The sequence below is a fragment of the Notolabrus celidotus genome, chromosome 21 (genome assembly GCF_009762535.1).
Source record: "Notolabrus celidotus isolate fNotCel1 chromosome 21, fNotCel1.pri, whole genome shotgun sequence".
Classification (NCBI taxonomy): Eukaryota; Metazoa; Chordata; class Actinopteri; order Labriformes; family Labridae; genus Notolabrus; species Notolabrus celidotus.
In genome coordinates this window covers 2,255,057-2,274,000 of record NC_048292.1, presented here as the reverse complement: position 1 = coordinate 2,274,000, position 18,944 = coordinate 2,255,057, and the positions used below count along the sequence as shown (strand labels likewise).

Below are 18,944 nucleotides of genomic sequence, written 5' to 3'. Positions count from 1 at the left end.
AGGAAAGAGTGACAGAAGGAATGATAGAGAGAAAGAAAGAAGGAAGGTATGGAATAAAGAAAGAAGGAAAGAAAGACAGAAGGAAAGGAGGAAAGCAGAAAGGAATAAAGGAAGGACAGCAGGAAAGAATGAATGATAGAGAGAAAGAAGGAAGGAATGAAAGAAAGAATGAAAGAAATAAAGAAAGAAGGGATGAATAACAGACCCCAAAAAAGGAATCTACAGCAGAGATCCAGAGGAACCTACGAGACAAGGGAGCTCAGGGACTCCAGAAAGGTCTATGGTTAGTAACTTTAATGGGACAGGAAGAGTTAAAGTGAGAGACAGGCAGAGAGAGGAGAGAGAGGGAAAGACAGGATCTCAATATGTCAGTTCCTCCAGCAGTCTAAGCCTATAGCAGTCTTTAGCAAGTTACAGTGGCAAGGACAAACTTCCTGTAACAGGCAGAAACCTCCAGCAGGACCAGACTCATGTTAGACACATCAAGTTAAAAATATCTGGACTTTATGAAAAGCTGTCTTTGTAGCAAGATAGATCGAAAACATCTGAACTGATTCGTCCTGCAGGGTTTGTTTTCTAACAAACACAATATTCAATCAAAAACATCATCCCTCCTCTCAGTATTATTAAAGTTACACCTGTCGTCGCCTCTAACCGACACCAAAACACCTGAATCTGAAACATTAACCTCCTGTCTGCCTCCATTCAGAGCTCCTCTTTAAATCAAATGTGTGTTTACTCCTCTGCTGTCATGACTTTGTCTGGATTCACTCACAACACCCGAGGAAAATCATGCAAAGGGGGCCGTTTGATATGTGGTTGCCAGGCAACAGTATAAGGTAGCAGCTTTTCAGAGTGACTCAATACAAAGTGTCTGAGTTAGGGGAGTGTGTCTTTGTGTGTCTCTCTGTGTGTGTGAGTGTGTGTGAGAGAGAGAGACAGAGAAAGCTATTAAATGAAATCAGCTGCGCCCGTACGGAGCGCTGCTGAGGCACGACACATCTGAATGTGAATCTGTGAGCCTGTGAGAGTTTTGATTGGCTGAGGTTTCGCGGAGAAGAGTGAAAATGATTCAGCACATCGGTCCGTGTGTTGCATGCATGACTAACGCAGCATTACCTCCAATTATGTTGCTACATGAAACAGCTATCACCGCTACATGGGGGTAATTTCTTTTATTCCGCCATCAGGAAACACGCTCTCCTAATGGCTCCATCGCCTCGTTTCTGGAGCTCTAACGATGCTGCTGACTGTGTTTCCATTTTACCCTGTTTGATAAAATATTCCATTAAACCTCCTTCTGTAATATGATTTTATTTTGTGAATATAGCCTCCAGATTACTCCCCAAAAGATAACCCAGAGTAACAGCACAAAGTAGTTTTTATCATAAAATGTCACTGTTGTGTTTGAACACTTTGGTTCTTTTTTTGGCCTCATTTATTAGGAATAATTTAACATTTTTACACTGAATATCAGTGTTGTTATTGTCCTCAAGCTGTAGAAGCTCATGTGGAGAGATTTTAGCTGGTTATGAAGCAGGATTCGATTGAGATCGATTATTTCTATAAGGTTATTTTAAACTCAAGACGAAGCAACTAACAGCACGCTGCCAAAAACAGCCTTTGTTTACATTTTGAGTGACGTGTTTAAGTGTTAAAAGGTAGCAATTAAGCTAATTCTGTCAGAAAATACAACTTTCACAGGAACAAGACGAGATCTGTAAAGTTAATTCATTTCCCTTTTTCTCCACAGGGGGGCGCCAAAATCAACATAAAATGAAAGTTTCTTACAGGAGCTTTAATCACAAAATTAAAGCTCCTGTAAGGAACTTTAGTTTCGTGACACATACCTAAATAATCAATGCTGGTTAGCTTTTGTAGATCATAAAGAAACATCGCTAGAAATGTCCTCCTGTTTCATAACCATTTAAGCTAAGCTAAGCTAACGGTAAAATCTAAACAGTAGCAAATTGTTCAGAAACTATTTTTAGCGATAAGCTGTACTCGACTACACAATATTAAAGTTGCTAAAAGACAACAATGTTAAATAACAGAGTTACAGGAAGTAAAACAAATCATTTTCTGGGACAATACTTTTGCAACAGTGGTTTGCCAGGCTAGCTAACATGGACTTTATCTTTGTGGTAAAATAAACATCAACATAGTTTTTTAAAGCATTCAAATTAGGGATGCTGGTTAAGCTAGCAGTTTAAGCGCAGCTCCAGCCCTTCACCCGCTCTCTACTCCCCACAATCTCTATCTCCGTACATAATAAAAAAAAAATAGTTCAACATATCTAGCATCAACTTTGAACCCTTACTTCAATTAGAACTTGTGTGTAGCTGGTACAACCTGTTTAAGCTAGTTGTTCAAGCTTCCTGGGAGAAACCTGTATTTCTTGTTGATTTTGGCGCCCCCTGCGGTCAAAGCAGCACCTCTTATATCTTGGAGGACTCTCTTCTGTTAGAAAATATCATACTGCATTTCAATAATGTACTACATTTCTCTCTGTAAGATGTTGCCATAGAAAAGGGTAAGGCTGTTTTTGCAGTCTTGACACCTACCCTGCTGCGGAGGTTACAGACATCAAAAATAAGTAAACAGAAATAAACAAACGTTAGCCTGATGGTTCTGTTTGCTTTTGTTGGTCATAAAGAGACATCAGTGTTAATTTAAGTCTGTTTCATAACTAGCTAAAAAATCCTCACAGGAGCTTTAATGTTGTAAATGATTTGTATCGTAACAGATGCCAACAGCTTATTACATCTACTGGACGACATACAGTGTGAGGAACATTAAATGCTTGTTTCTAGTTATTATTTCTTGCTTTAAAAAAATATAAAATCAAAAGTTAGAGAATTTTAATGTACTCGAGGAATCCAAACAAACTTGTCTCTGTAACTAAACCAGATTTCTTTTTTAACATTCATCCCTGTTTGTTCCAGTCTTATTACTCTGTGTATTTAACAGGGTGTTGTTTTAGAACCCGGTCTGCTCAGCCGACGTTCCCTCTTCAAATAAAGCTTAAATAAACTAAATCTGGCTGTACGTGTTTGTAGCTTGTGAACATAAAGAAAGAGAGGAATGTGTGTCTGAGCGCGTGCATTAATTCCCTTTGTATTAAAACACATTTTATCCCCAGCAGGAGAAACAAATTGCAGCTCTTGTTTACGCACTTCATTTTCTATTTTTACTCTGCGTGACATTTCGCTTTGTTTTGCTTTGGAAAAAGCGTCACACTTCATGTGTAATTGCTCTGTCGGGTTCTGTGGAATACATTAGTGTCTGTCAAGGCTGTCTGTTTTTATTCCTACCTCAGATTAAGGTTAGAAAAGTAACTTTAGAAACAAAAGACACTGACATTGTTTGACATCCTATCATTATTCTGCTGCTGTTCACAATTTAAAACAGGAAAATATTTGTCTCATAAACTCGATGATTTAATTAAAAATGTTATGATTGAGGATTTAGTTTCTTTTTGTTTCATACATTTGTCAGTGACAGTCAGACATGCTGCCTTTAAAGGAGAACAGAATATATGATAACTGTTGGAGGTAAAATCTCAGTTTCATCTCCTTTAACAGGCAGAAACCTCCAGCAGGACCAGACTCATGTTAGACACACAAACTGTGTTGGAGAGAGGGATAGATGGAGATGAAGAGAGAGAGAGAGATGATGCAGCAGAGATCCAGAGGAACCCACGAGACAAGGGAGCTCAGGGACTCCAGAAAGGTCTATGGTTAGTAACTTTAATGAGACAGGGAGAGTTAAAGTGAGAGACAGGCAGAGAGAGGAGAGAGAGGGAAAGACAGGATCCCAGTGTGTCAGCCCATAGCAGTCTGAGCCTATAGTAGTCTGAACCTATAGCAGTCTAGGCCTATAGTAGTCTGAGCCTGTAGCAGTCTGAGCCTATAATAGTCTGAGCCTGTAGCAGTCTGATCCTATAGTAGTCTAAGCCTATAATAGTCTGAGCCTGTAGCAGTCTAAGCCTATAGCAGTATGAACCTATAGTAGTCTAAGCCTATAATAGTCTGAGCCTGTAGCAGTCTGAGCCTATAGCAGTCTAAGCCTATAGCAGTCTGATCCTATAGTAGTCTAAGCCTATAATATTCTGAGCCTGTAGCAGTCTAAGCCTATAGCAGTATGAACCTATAGTAGTCTAAGCCTATAATAGTCTGAGCCTGTAGCAGTCTGAGCCTATAGCAGTCTAGACCTATAGTAGTCTGAGTCTATAGCAGCATAACTAAGAGCTGGTCCAAGCCTGATCCAGCTCTAACTATAAGCTTTATCAAAAAGGAAAGTTTGAAGCCTACTCTTAAAAGTAGAGAGGGTGTCTGCCTCCCGGACCCTGACTGGTAGATGATTCCAAAGAAGAGGGGCCTGATAACTGAATGTTCTACCTCCCATACTACTTTTAGAGACTTGAGGTACAATGAGCAGGCCTGCATGCTAGTAGAGGATTCTACACTGAGGTTTTCATGCTTATAATAATTATTTAACGCCATCAGACGTGCGATCCAAACCCGAACCAGAAGTATTTCAGGTTTGGTGACCCTCTGGCTGTCTCAGGATGAATGACGGTGACATCACTCTGAAAGAAAGTTCTGAACAACAGATACAAATCAATAGAAATTTATTTTCTTACTTATAAAAATATCTGCCACACATTTGCATAGATTGACGAAAAAGCTTACATGATTGTTCCATGACATTGTAACATTGAGGAGTGAGCATCATCAGGTTTAAAGAACTTCTATCAGGGTTATTTAACAAAGGGGGACAGGTTTTATTCCTCTGCAAAGACTAACTGAAATGTAAATCTTAATAAATTCATATCCTGGATTCTGTTTGAGAAAAACTTTCTTAAAGGAGTTTGTTTCTTCAATTCTTTCCTCTCCATCCAAATAAATCCTCCTCATAAATTAGGATAACAATAAATACTCCAAATATATTAATTCTTGGTTTGTTAAATAATTCTTGAATATACTTTTTTTGGGACCAATTATATATCACACACAAAAAGGGAAACTCTTCATATCGCTAATTATTTAAACTTAAATGCTATAATCTCCTCTATCACAAACGAAATGTAAATAAAAGCAAGAAATGAACACAAAGTCTTCAGAACGAGTCCACAGCTTCTCAAAATAACTTCTTCACAGATATTCAGCACACAGATCCACTCCCATGTGTTTTGTTCAGTCTGGATCTGTTTGAATGGATACTGCATCACATTTTTTACTCCAACGATAATCCAGAAATTAATCCTTCAGCTTCTCTTCAAACTCAGTTTGTGTCTTTCCAAAGCGACCGCTCCGAAAATAATCGTCTTCTTACAAAAACTCAACATTGATGAAACTTCCAAAATGTTCCTCCTCATCATCCAGACGCTCCCGGTCGTCCACATTTCATTTTTCAGCAGGTGTTTTGTTTTTAGTGCCGCCTCTTCATCAGTTGGCGTACTGTTTGTAAAAGGCCACCTTCACTCGCTCTATCTGGTGACACAGCTTGATGGCGGGGCCGAGCTTCAGGTCCATACACTCCTGGACTGTGGGCAGAGTCAGGAGCAGGAGAGCCTGACCGTCAATATCCTGCATGAAAGGAGAGACACGTTTTTATCAAAGCAGGTCAGATTACAGAAGTTAGGTGGCTTTTTTTTTAAAGCTTTTTAATGAATGTTTCTTGAACTAACTTCCTCCTAGTTTGTGATTTGTGTGTCTTACCTCAAAATATTTTTCTCTTTTTTCTTTAAATGTAAAGGATGGATTAAAGATGAAGATTTGGAAAATAGTATTTATAGAAACTACAATGTTTTACTTTCGAACATCCTGGTTAGGACACGGACACAGCCAGTAAACAAGCTCACAAAGTAAAGGTGTAACAGTAGAAACATGGGATCATCAATAAAGTTTGCTTAAAGTTAAATTAATAAAGTAGTTACATTTTAAAGGGAGAGGCAAAGAGGCTGTCTGAGTAACTTTATCTTTTATTCTAACAAAAAATTCTGGACTTTTTCCTAAAAAAATATGGACTTTTGTCCCTGCCAAATTCCGGACTTTTTTGTGTCACAAATTTTGGACTTTTTCCTCAAAATATGGGACTTTTTTCTCTCACACATTTGTGACTTTTTTTGTGTGAGAAATTTGGGACTTATTTCCTTCAAAATTTGTGACTTTTTTGTCTGAAATTTGGGACTTATTTCCTTCAAAATTTGTGACTTTTTATGGCATACATTTTGGACTTATTTCCTCCCAAATTTGGGACTTTTTTCCCTCACAAATTCAGAATTTTTTTCCTCCCAAATTTGGGATTATGTGTCAGAAATTCTGGACTTATTTCCTCCCAAATTCTGGACTTATTTCCTCCCAAATTCTGGACATTTTACCCCCTAAATTCTGGAAATTTCCTCCCAAATTTGGGACTTTTTTCCCCTCAAATTTAGTTTTTTTTCATCCACAAATTTGGGACTTTTTTCTCTCACAAATCTCTGACTTTAATCTTTAAGTGAAATAATACTTTCCACTTCATCTCAGTTTTTTTGTGTATAATGGCAAAAATATTTCATCATGTTTTTCATCTTTCTTAAAGAAGAGTGGATCAAACTTGAGTTTAGGACACTGAGGCGTGTATGACGTCTCCAAATGTTTTTACAACTAAGTAAGTGTGTGAATGTGTGTGTGTTCTTAAGCTGTGTGTGAATGTGTGTGTGTTCTTAAGCTGTGTGTGAGTGGGTGTGTACCTGTTCCTGGAAGATGTTGGCCAGTGACGCACAGTCAGTAGAGTTGATGAATTGAACGACTTCGTCTACGCTCCACTCCAAAGGGTTTCTGTCTAAAACCAGCTGACCCTCCTCCTCCTCCACCTGAAACACACACACACACACACACACACATGAAGATCCACTGTGAAAGACATAATCACAGGCCTGTCAATCATCTCCCCTCTCAGCATGTGACGTACCTGCATGTCTTGTCCTTTAGCCGGCTGATATTTGCTGTTCTGGTTGTAGGTGGACAGCGAGCGAGTCGACCTCCTGCGGATCTCGGGAGCTTCCTGGCTGCTCGTGTTCCCGGCGCTGAACGCCCTGCGGAGTGTGGCGGCTCGGCGAGGACGGCTGCTGGTCACCTCCACGGAGGAGGCGTCCGTATGGTCCTCACGAGGCTCCGAACTGGTACCTTCACTACCCGACTGCATCGCCATCTCTTCGTCCTCCTCTCCTTCATCGCTGTCCTGAAGAAGAAACGAGAGGATGAGTCAGAGAGGTGAGGAGCTCATGTTGTATCAGAGGATCACAGTCCCTCTTTTCATCCTTAAAGAATACGTTTAGAAGCAACACAAACTGTCACTCCTCTTTAGGGCAGAATTAATCGGTCATGTTTTGGACAAGATCTGTGAAGCTTCTTATCTTAAACTTTTACTAAACTAAGAGACTAATGAAGGTCAAACCAGACCACTCTTCAGCTCCTCTGAAACACAGGAGGAGATATTTGAACCGGGAACAAACAGCAGAGAGATAATCTGAAGTTCCTTGTCGGTGACGTCAGGCCGGACTCATGTTCTCTAAGTTTCATGTTTCCCCTCAGAGCAGGGATTGGGTGTTAAGAGACGAGTTAGATGAGTCGTTCCCTCAGGTTCAGATCAAACAGACAGTTTAAAGATGGCTGATTCATCTTAAGGGTTTTTTATTTTAAGGAAACATTTGAATTTATAAAGTTGAATGACAAATAATTCAGTTTATGGTTCCTAACTATTTTAACAACGCACATCCTTAAAAGGATACGAAACAATGTGATTCAATTCAAATCAAATCGATTCACTTCGATTCAATTTGTTTCAATAAAACAATAAAACAAGCGCTTCGATTCAATTCGATACAAAACAAAACAATCTGATTCAATTCAAAACGAAACGATTCAATTTGATCCCATAAATAACAAAAGGATGTGATTATTCGATTCTCTTCATGGTCTCAGCCAATCAGACTCTTTTCTTAAAGATCCATTAAAAGTCTATGAAACTGAGTCTCACCAGCAGCCTCAGCTCTCAGACTGAAACAGTTCATGTCAGGTGATTGAAGGACAGAAACCAGAAGCTCATCTTTAACATGAACTCCTTTTACTAAAGCGCCTCACAGCAGGAGACTTCTTCTGTCAGACACAGATGGAGCAAACTGTGGGCCTCAATCCAAGAGGACCAATCACAGCCTTCAAAAACACACAGCACAGTTTGGACTTGAACATCAGGAGGTCAGTTTCAAAAAATGTCCCCAGATGAATCACTAAATGTGACTCTTGGTGCTTCAAACTAACAGACTAGTAAACGATGAGCAGGTCAACTCTGAGCTGCATTCCTTCAGCTCCTCTTCATCCTGCTCCTGTCATATCAGGGATCAGGGGAAGTTTATCAGAACCTGTCTGTCTGCATGACTGTGAGCACAACACCACAGAAGAAGAAGAAGAAGAAGAAGTAAAGAAAGAGCAGCGTGGTCCAACCTGTGGTGAGCCAGCAGGAGTGTAGTCCACAGCGGACGATCGTCTCTTCTTCTGCACAAAGATGGCTTTCCTCTTCTTCCTGCGGCGCGTCGGCTTGGCCAGCTCCCCCTCCGTCACCTCCTCCCCTCCCGCCGGCTTGGACAGCTTCCTCTTCTTCCCGTAGTAATAAGCTGAGGACACACCACACGTGTTGGAAACAATAGACCCAGAACAAACTTCACCTACTCATCAGAGAAAATGACACACAGCTCCGTCACAGCCGCACATGTGGCCGCTCCTCGTGGCCGCGGCTCAGGAAGTGATGCGTTTAATGACACACACTCACTGTATTTGGTTTTGGTCTGGATGGAGCAGTTCTCCGGGCACTTGTCGGTGACGAGGACGGGGCTGAAGAGGTTCGAGCAGCACTGCAGCTTCAGACACACCTTACGGCAGAAGTCTGGGATCTGGTCTGCGAGGCGGACGATCCGGATGGTGGAGCGATAAGTTTTCCCTTTGTATCTGAAAGAAAGAGGAGAAAGAAGGGAGCAGGGAGAGGAGTCATGACTTTGTCCAACGCTTTTCTTTTACGAGATCGATGCATAATTTAAGTTTCTCTAATCCATCACGCCGCTCGACGCTGAGCGGTGATTGCCTCCAGAGTTACGATGTGAAATGGTCTGTTTTAGGAGAGCTGGAGGGGGATCACATCGTCTGCTACATGAAGGTGAAGTGTGGCGCAGGGTCAAATCTGCAATCTGCCTCTTTAATGTTAAAGGTCAGGAGAGGTGAGCGGATCTGTTTGTAACACTGGAGGAGAGTCTGTAAGGAATCAAACCTCTCCTGAGCTGAAGAGAGATCTTAAACAGAAACAAATTAAAGCTCTTAATCTTCAATCTGAGAGATCAGTCTGCTTTAGTTTCTGATCATCAATAAACAAGAAAGAGAGGATGCAGCAAAACGAACGCCACGAGGAGGAGCTCAGAAGATGTGCTTCATCTCAGAGTTCGCCTTTAAAAAAACAACAGACCCTAAGTTGATAAAAACAGGAAACATTCTCACTTTAAGATCAGGTACTCTCTCTCTCTCCTCGTAGCTTCGGTTACTCGAGCCAATTTCTTTCACTAACCTGATCCAATAAAGAGATGCGTGTTCATGCATCAAGCATCAAGTCTGAGTTAATCATTTTGAAACATGCATCTATTATTATTTCACAAATTTGGGACATTTTTTGTCACAATTTTGGGACTTGTTCATAAAAATATGCAACTTTTCACACAAATTTGGGACATTTTTTGTCACAATTTTGGGACTTGTTCATAAAAATATAAAACTTTTCACACAAATTTGGGACATTTTTCCCTCACGAATTTGGGATTATTTACCTGCACGCATTTGGGACTTTTTCTATCAAATTTGGGACTTCTTTGGCACAGATTTGGGATTTTTTTCTCAAAATTCGGTACTTTTTCCCTCTTGAATTTGGGACTTTTTCCCAAAAAAATTTGGACCTTTATCTCCACAAATTTTGGACTCTTTACTCACAAATGTGGGCCTTTTTCTCTCTCAAAATTGGGACTATTCCACTCACAGATTTAGCACTTTCCTCCCAAATTTGGGACTTTTTTCCAGAATCTTTTTCTTACAAATATGCGACTGTTTTAACAAATTTTGGACTTTTAAAAAATCTAATTTTGGACTTTTAAAAATCTAATTTTGGACTTTTTAAAAATCTAATTTTGGACTTTTTAAAAATCTAATTTTAGACTTTTTCTCCAAAATGTAGGACTTTTTATTTTTTCAAATTCTAGACTGTTTTTTTCTCTCACAAGTTTAAGACCTTTTTCTCATATGTGGGACTATTTCTCACAAATATTTGGCTTTAATCTTAGAATATTACTCTTCCTCTCTGTCTCTGATTTTCTGTTAACAGTGGCCCAAAAACACAATCATACTTTCATCTCTCTAACTTCAAAGTGGATACAAACGTATTTTTAAAATCTGTTCAGAGCTGTGAAGATGATTTGTAAAGCGGTATTTCTTCATCTTGTAGAATCCAGATCAGACTGATCCTGAACTGTGTTTTTGTTTTCAGCTGAGCTGTGTATGAAGCCTCACACAGAGTCAGACATGACTCGGCTCTGTGGGCAGTGAACGCAGCACTAAATGAAGACTTAACTCTTTTGTTAACTTCTCTAAACGTCCGTGTGTGAATGTGATCGCTGTGCCACACAGGTGAGTCACTACAACCTCCGAGTGGACGAGTGGATGAGTGTTCCTCACCGCGGAGGAAAATGAGTCCATTTTTGATTAGAGAACACAGAGCATGCAGCCTGGAGCTGTGGAATAATTTGGTCTCTGCGTGCAACCGGCAGTGGAAAAAACTAAATAAAGTGGACCTCATATAAAACCTCTGCAGCAACAAAAAAATCACATCAAAAATTCAATGAGGGGCAGCGAAATGTACTCGCAGGGACAGAGAGGATCTTATGGGAGGCAGGGACTCAGGTTTAAGACGACTGGGAGACTAAGAATCTGATTTATCTCATGAAGTTATTCAGATTTGTTCTTCTCTAAACATTATAATAACATCTAAAGAGTATTAAATCAAGTTTCAATGCAAACTCTAAGTATGTAGTTTCTGTGAGTCTCTCTGACGTGGAGTTTGAGCCGGGCGTGTCGGTCATAAACAACGTTAGCGTCATGGTCGTTATCTGGTCTGCAGAGTTTAGTTCAAGGTGTTTGTGATGTGTTTATGGCAGCAGGTGTTTTATGACGTTAGATCTGAAGTTATACACCTCAAGATAACGCTAAACAAGTTAACAACCAACGTCAAGCCTGGATTTATGACTGAGTTATTAAGCTGATGTCCTGACACTTTCAAAGTGAGGGAGATGTGATGATGTCTAACTTTATTAAGACATATAAAGAAGCTGATAGATCGTGTAATTTAAAGATTTAAAGTGAAATAAAATCAGTGTATTTAGTGGAACGTTTCCCCCCCTCCTGCTGGTCTTTGTATTCTGGTTTCCTCACTTGGCTTTCAGGGTCTCCTCCTGGCAGTCCCAGCTCTGATCCTCCAGCTCCTGCAGCTCCTTCAGGACTCGTCCGGGCTTGTAGGCGGCGTTGATCAGCATGCTCAGCAGCTGGAGGCAGAAACAGAGATTAACAAGTGAAATAAATCAACTCATCGTTCTTTGGAGGAAAACTTCCATGAAGAATCAGAGGAAGTGAATCTCTACGAAGGAACAAAAACCCAGATCAGCTCTAACAAACTGTGGACACACTCTTAAAGGATGCACTCGTGTGTGTGCATGTTCAGTCTCTGGAGAAATTAAGAGTCTGTTTTGCTGGGCGGTGTGTGTGTGTGTGTTTGTGTGTGTGTGTGTGTGTGTGTGTGTAAACACACTTGACTGACAGCTCCTCACATTAAAACGGAGGCTCTGCTGGGAAACTGCAGGTGGTTAACAAGACATCCCTGTCTCCCCCTCCATCTTTCACCTCCTCCTCCTTCAATCTCTGTCGCCCCTCCTCTCCCTTTGAAAGTGAGCCACTCTTTGATTAAACCTGCTCCTCTCCGTCTCCCCCCCCCATCAGCCCACCTCTTTGAGGACCAGCGTGCATTTTCCGGGGCCGACGGCCTGCGGCAGCTCAGCGATGCGTCCTTTGTTGAGGTAGGGTCCTGAGAAACAGCGGTGGTTCACAAAGATCTTGGAGCAGCAGTATCTGCCGTTCGCTGAGCCTGAGACACAGAGAGAGAGGAAAGAGAGGAAGGTTTAAAATCATGAGACTTTAACACGAGTTAGATCAACAACCCATACTTTTAAAATAAGACAAATGTTATTATAGTTTCTCTAAACTAGGGATGCACTGATCCACCTGAGCTTTGGTTGGATATTGATTCAACAATCTCTAATCCTTAATGTGAGGAAAAAAAACAAGAATCATGATTTTGGCAACTTCAGGCTTTTCTGACTTTTAAAACCAAAATAAAATGAACATTTTTAAACTGACAGTATCATTACTCAAGCGATTATAAATGTGTACCAGCAGTTCATCTTCATAACCAACAGATATTACACTTCAACTTAAACGTCAGCAGTGGATAAGAGGGATTCAATATTCTGTATAAAAAACGGCTTCAAATGAGAACATTTTAAAAAAGTCAACGTAGTGTTTTCATAGTGTTTCCCACAGAATGACAGTGAACCTGTGTCAGGGAGGAGGGCTGTTAAAAACATTGAATACATTATTACCCTGCCCAGCTTTGCCCTTCCTGTTTCCCTTCTCTGTCTCTGATCTTGTGACGACATTAATCAGCAGTAAAGACGTCCATATAACACAAATATGTCACCGATATATAAACCGGTACCTGGCCAATATCCAATTCCATGCATCCCTACTCTAAACCAACATGTTACATCGTTAGGAGGGACACTTTGGGATTTTTGTCACCAAATTTGGTGGCGAGTCCCTGATGAATTTACACGTCTGCTGCACGCCAGCATAGAACCATCCTCTGGGGATTCATCATCTCTCCAAGGAGTCGTCTGAATTAAACGGCACCAAAGTCTGCAGGATTTAAGATCCATCCCAGTGAAATCTATATATTTGACTCTTTAGACCTCAGATTTAGTCTCAGCTCAAACATGTGATCCCTGGTATGTTTGATAAGTCCAAAGCTTCTGCAGTAAAAACCCAACTTCACTCCAAACACAGACTCACTTCACTCTGCAAAGTGACTTCATCTAAAGACATTCAGAAGAATTCACAAAGGAATAACTGCACAGACTCTGACTGCTCTGAGTTCCACACGGCCTTGGAAAAAACCTAACAGAACCAAGTTAGCTAACAAAGGAGAGAACTAAACAAAGTGTTGATGCTACAAGAGTCATCAAATTACTCTGAAACCATCGTAAGAAAAAACAACTTAAAGGTCTGATTCACGAAAGGATCGCACAGATTTTGCAAATATAAAAATGAAGATAAAAGACGAAGAGATAAAAATAAGAGCGAACGCAAAGAATATATGAAATGAGTGAATAATGGATGCAGAGCTTCATACAGGAACAGATTTAAATCAATGTTTGAATCAGAATTCATCAAAATGATTTTATAAGATAAGAAAATAAGAAAGAAAGTAAGAAAATAGTTCAATAAAAATAAGAATAAAAAATAAGAATAGAAAAATATAATTATTTAAAATAAGAATGAATAAATATATATATACACACATAAAAATAAAACATATAAAAATAAAATAAAAGGAGATAAAAATGAGTGCACAATGGATGCAGAGCTTCACATAGGAGCAGATTTAAATTAATGTTTTAATCAGAATTCATCAAACTGATTTTATAAGATAAGAAAATAAGAAATAAAGTAAGAAAATATTTAAACAAAAATAAGAATATAAAGAATAAATACATTTTAAAAAAGGATAAAAAAGAATGAAAAATAAAGACATTAAAATTTTTTAATAAAAACAAGAATACAAAATGAAAGAAATTAAAAAGAAAGAATAACAAAAAAAAAAATATATATATATATAAATAAATAAAATATATAAAAATAAAAATATTTTGTCTCAAAGTGAGACACAGATGAAGAACTGAACCCTTCAGTCTTTGTTCTTCAGTCTCCCTTCATCCTGTTTCATTGTATATTTATCTTAAATGTTAAATTCTTCTACATGAGGCTGAAATCAAACTGGACCCAGAGTCCATCCTGTTCTCTCTCAGAGATAAATAAGAGTTGACTCCACCACACTGCTCTCCGCCCTCGCTGCAGCCCCAGAGTACCCGGGCACCTGGAGCTGCACGGCGCAGGGTGAATAGTAATTGTGTAAACGGATGAATATTCATGAGCGAGTGGGAGGATTTTTAAAGTTGGAAAAAAGGGCAAAGGGTCTCCTGGAAACAACGCTTAACCTCCTGCTCTGTTTGTGCTCAGATGTTGAATGTTGTTTACATACGGCTGCATCACAAACATGCATTACAAATGGAGCTTCCACTGCTGCTTTCGAACCAGACACACACCTGAATCTGCTCTGACTCTCACCTGCCTTATCTGTTTCATATTAACCGTTAGCTCACCTGATAAGATCTTTAACTGTTAATGAAATATCAGGATCAGGAGCTTCTGATTTAACACACAGGAAGAGGAAATAAAAACAGGTACACCTTGTTATCTCAGGCGTTTATTTAGATTAGATTTAGTTTGCATTGTAACACCTGTAAAAACACGCTGAGTTACCTGCTAAAGGTCAACTCAGGTGTGTGAATGTCTATGCACAGGTTCCTCTGTTAGTTCTAAATAAATGCTTTAGTCTTATTTTGAATTTAAAGCCCATTTTCTGTCAACAAAACAATAAATTAAACTGAAATTAATAAATCAAATAGAATAAATAAAATGGAACACAGTAATATAAATAAAATAAAATACAAATGTACTTTAAAATGAACTAAATTAATTAATATAAATGAAATTACTGAAATTAAATGATAATATAAAATAAATAAAAAAGAATAAAGTAATATACATTTAAATTAATTTGAAAAGTACTGTTAAATAACATCAATTAATTAATACAAAATTAAATTAAATAGTAATATAAAAAGGAAAAAACTGAGTAATATAAAAAAAACATTTATAAAATATACTTTGTATATAAATTTAATATTATTAGATAAAATAAATGAAACTTTAGAAATATTAGATTTAAAGTTACAATTATGTGATAAAAGTCAAATATATCAGACAGTAAATAAAAATGTGATACAAAGTCACAATTTTCAAATATTAAGTCATAATGATGAGACAAAAATGTGAAAATGATTGAATAAAAAATGTGACAATTATGTGATGGAAGTCGGATCTAAGAAAGTAAGTCATAATGTGATTAATAGTCATAATTAAGGGCTATAAATCTTGAATAATGAGATTTAAAAAAAGTTATAATTAAGAGAAAGGAAGTAAAAAAAGAATGTTGAGTAATTATAGAATAGAGGTCAGAATAATGAGAAAGGAAGTCATAAGAATAATAAAAGTCAGAAATGATTAAATAAATAGTCCAAATTAAGAGATGTATAAAAGTAGTATTATTCCATAATTTTGACTTTTAAATAATAACTTAAATACTTTTTTAACATGACTCTCTGACTCTGACTCTCTCTCTCTCCCTCCTTCTCTCTCTCTCTCCCTCCTTCTCCCTCTCTCTCTCTCCCTCATTCTCTCTCTCCCTCCTTCTCTCTCTCTCTCTCTCCCTCCTTCTCCCTCTCTCTCTCTCTCTCTCTCTCCTCTCTCTCTCTCTCCCTCCCTCCTTCTCTCTCTCACTCTCTCTCTCTCTCCCTCCCTCCTCTCTCTCCCTCCTCACCTCCTCTCTCTCCCTCCTCTCTCTCTCCCTCTCTCCCTCCCTCCTCACCTCCTCTCTCTCCCTCCTCTCTCTCCCTCTCTCTCTCACTCTCTCTCTCTCTCTCTCTCTCTCTCTCTCTCTCTCTCCTCTCTCTCTCTCCCTCCCTCCTCTCTCTCTCTCTCTCTCTCTCTCTCTCTCTCTCTCTCTCTCTCTCTCTCTCTCTCCCTCCCTCTCTCTCCCTCTCTCTCTCTCTCTCTCTCTCTCTCTCCCCCTCTCTCTCTCTCTCTCTCTCTCTCTCTCCCTCTCTCTCTCTCTCTCTCCCTCTCTCACAGTCTAAGTCTCCTTCTTTGTAATTTACAGATATCAGCTCTCCATGAATCTTAAACCTGAGTATTATTTCTGTGTTGCTGCCTCCAGCCCTCGACTGTGAAGTTGCATTTTAACATGGAAATAAAACCGACTCTGAGAAAAAAACAAAAGTACAAACAAGTTGTCAAAAACAAACATTTCTCCAACATTTGAATCATTGTTTGAGAAAGGAGGCTGCATTCCTCTCTGTGTTGTTGACTGTGGGTGTTTTTCTGGTTCCAGCTGAACACTGGCCAAATAAAGAGCGCAGCAGGTTCTGTGTGGTAACAGGAAAATGTTTCTGCTCTTTTATGCATCAGTGAAACATTCTCCAGCAGCTCACAGTTAAACAGAAAATAATGTGTGTATATTTCTGTTTGTGAGACGCTAAGAGGAAGGTAGTGAGGAGTAAGAGGACAGGTTGTTTCTTGTTTGAGCTGCTGTTTGTGTTTTTTAATCACATTTTGGATCAAACTGAACAAACACTACAGGAATTTGTATCCAGTGTGACTTTTCCTCCACTGAGATAACCTTATCACGTCATCAGCTACATGTAGACGACATGCTTCGGTCTCTCAGGATTATCAGAGTGTGCTCGGTGTAGAGCTGCAGAAGCATCATCCCTCTCTTCATATATTTCTTGTGCTTTTTCCCACATTTCAAAACAGGAAACAAATCCTCAAATTAACGAGGAAGTCGAGTGAAAATTCTCAGGTAACTCACTGAGGAGAAATTTAAGAGTCTCGTGTTCACGGTGGTTGTAAATGACACCTTAAATGAAAAAAATAGGTTGAAAAACGATCACTGATACAGACTGCTGGCAAAAGAAAATCCATTGTTTCGTCTCCTCTTGAGGACAGACCTCACAGAGTTTGACTTCTTACTATAAACAAATCTGCATCATGAAGTTATTGCTGCAAACTTGGGACCAAATCACAAGCAATTCCATTCCACTCCTGGGTCCACACCTTGCATTAGATCAGAGTGAAGCCTCTGTATCATCTCTAATTTACAGTGAAACTGAGACTCACTACAAACAGACGAATGGGCGCTTCCATTGGTGTTGTAACAAATCAAGAAACTGCATTAATTGGCAGACAAAGCCGAACAGGAGGGCTGAATTCAGCTTTCATAATAACAATCATTGTTTTAACAACATTTATTTATCAGATTTATTTAGTTATCTATTTATTTCTTGTATTTATCTGATGTTTTAAACTTTATCTGATTTTTTATTTTGCTTTCTAGCCTTACATATTAAATTAATTTTACTGCATTGATTTTTATTTATGAATTCTACTGTATTGATTTTATTTTAATTAACTTTACTGTACTGACATTTTCAATAAATTTTACTGTATTAATTTCATTTGATCAATTCTGCTGAATTAATTGTATTGTATTAATTCTGCTGAATTGATTTTATTGTATTAATTTTACCGTTTTGATTCTTTAAATTCATTTAACTGTATTTATTTATATTAAACTAATTTTACCATATTTATTTTATTCTAGGATTATTTCTGTATTAATTGTATTTTATTATTTTTATTGTATCTATGTATTTAACTAGTTTTACTGTATTTCTGTTAATTTGACTGTATTAATTTTATTTTATTAGTTTGACTATCAATTTCACTTTATTAATTTAACTGTATTTATTTTATTTTAGTCATAAGGGTTTTTTTTATGATCATGATCATGTCTTTTATTATTTTACCCATCTCTGCTGTTTTCTGTCTCTCTGTGAAGCACTTCACAGGCTGCATACTCGTCTGTATGAAATGTGAAATATGAATAAAGTTGAGTTTCCTTTTTGATCTGACACACGGTCGCTTCTCGTGTTGCTGTTTGGATCGTAAACAATGCAGCGAATGGGGAAGAAAACCTTGGCTGGATGTTTATCGCACAGGAAACTCTGATCAATCTGCCTTCAATCTCATCATATGACAGCCGGTGAGATCTGAGGATGACCGCAGACTGGAGGAACATTTACGAACGACTTTAATGGATAAACTACGCCAAAGAAACCAAACCCCAGTGATGTTTCTGAGGAGCATCTCCAGCGCAGGTTTCCCTTCCCTGTCATCACAGCAGCTGATTAGCATTAATTACTGCAGATAAATCATGTGCATGCAGCTCTTGATTACCTGGATCCACGGTGACAGGCTGGCAGAGGCTGACAGGAGCCGTCTCCACCGGCTGGGTCGGAGCCAACCTGCAGGAGAAAAAGCAATCAATACCACGTCAAAGTAATCAATGAAATTATCCCGACTGATGTAATCAAGCAGGAAACAACAGAGCAACCAAACGATCGCTCATTTCAGCGATCAATCTTCTCCACAGCGACTACAGCTCGTGTCAGATTTAGAGGCACGTGGGTTTAGGAGCACGGCGATAGAAAGGGTGCGTTATCGATGGAAGGATTCCCCCTGAAGGTGAGGAATGGAGTGAGAGTTCAGGTGAGAGAGCTGACAGAGTGCAGCTGAAGACCTCATTTTTCTCCTGCTCTCTGACCGCCTTTCCTCAGGCTGCGTTCGCCAGCCAACGGTGTAACATGTCATTTGTCAACGAAATCAATCAGCGCCCCTGGAAAGCAATTTCTGCTCTAAAAAGCTGCTGTTTCAATTAATGTCTTCAGAGTGACAGAGAGAGGGAGAGAGGGAGAGAGGAGGAAAGCCTCGAGGGGTTTTAAAGAAACGTTCAGAGTTTGAGCTCCAAGGTAGAAGGATTGGAAACAATTTTTCCAAACGCACTAAAGTGTAACAGGC

General features: G+C 39.0%; 1 protein-coding gene across 4 annotated transcripts in view; it reads right to left on the bottom strand.

Annotated features, from left to right (window-relative positions):
* Nucleotides 1-4,616: 4,616 nt before the first annotated feature.
* Nucleotides 4,617-18,944, bottom strand: part of sfmbt2 (Scm like with four mbt domains 2) — a 73,617-nt gene continuing 59,289 nt past the window's right edge. For all 4 annotated transcript variants that reach the window (XM_034673969.1, XM_034673972.1, XM_034673971.1 and 1 more), the window contains 8 exons: nucleotides 18,324-18,391; nucleotides 12,074-12,213; nucleotides 11,508-11,617; nucleotides 8,818-8,993; nucleotides 8,493-8,662; nucleotides 6,961-7,230; nucleotides 6,740-6,862; nucleotides 4,617-5,591 (listed from right to left, as the gene is read on the bottom strand). In XM_034673969.1, coding sequence (XP_034529860.1) covers nucleotides 5,451-5,591; nucleotides 6,740-6,862; nucleotides 6,961-7,230; nucleotides 8,493-8,662; nucleotides 8,818-8,993; nucleotides 11,508-11,617; nucleotides 12,074-12,213; nucleotides 18,324-18,391 — 1,198 coding nt within the window. In that variant the 3' untranslated portion in view covers nucleotides 4,617-5,450. The remainder of the gene's footprint in view (nucleotides 5,592-6,739; nucleotides 6,863-6,960; nucleotides 7,231-8,492; nucleotides 8,663-8,817; nucleotides 8,994-11,507; nucleotides 11,618-12,073; nucleotides 12,214-18,323; nucleotides 18,392-18,944) is intronic.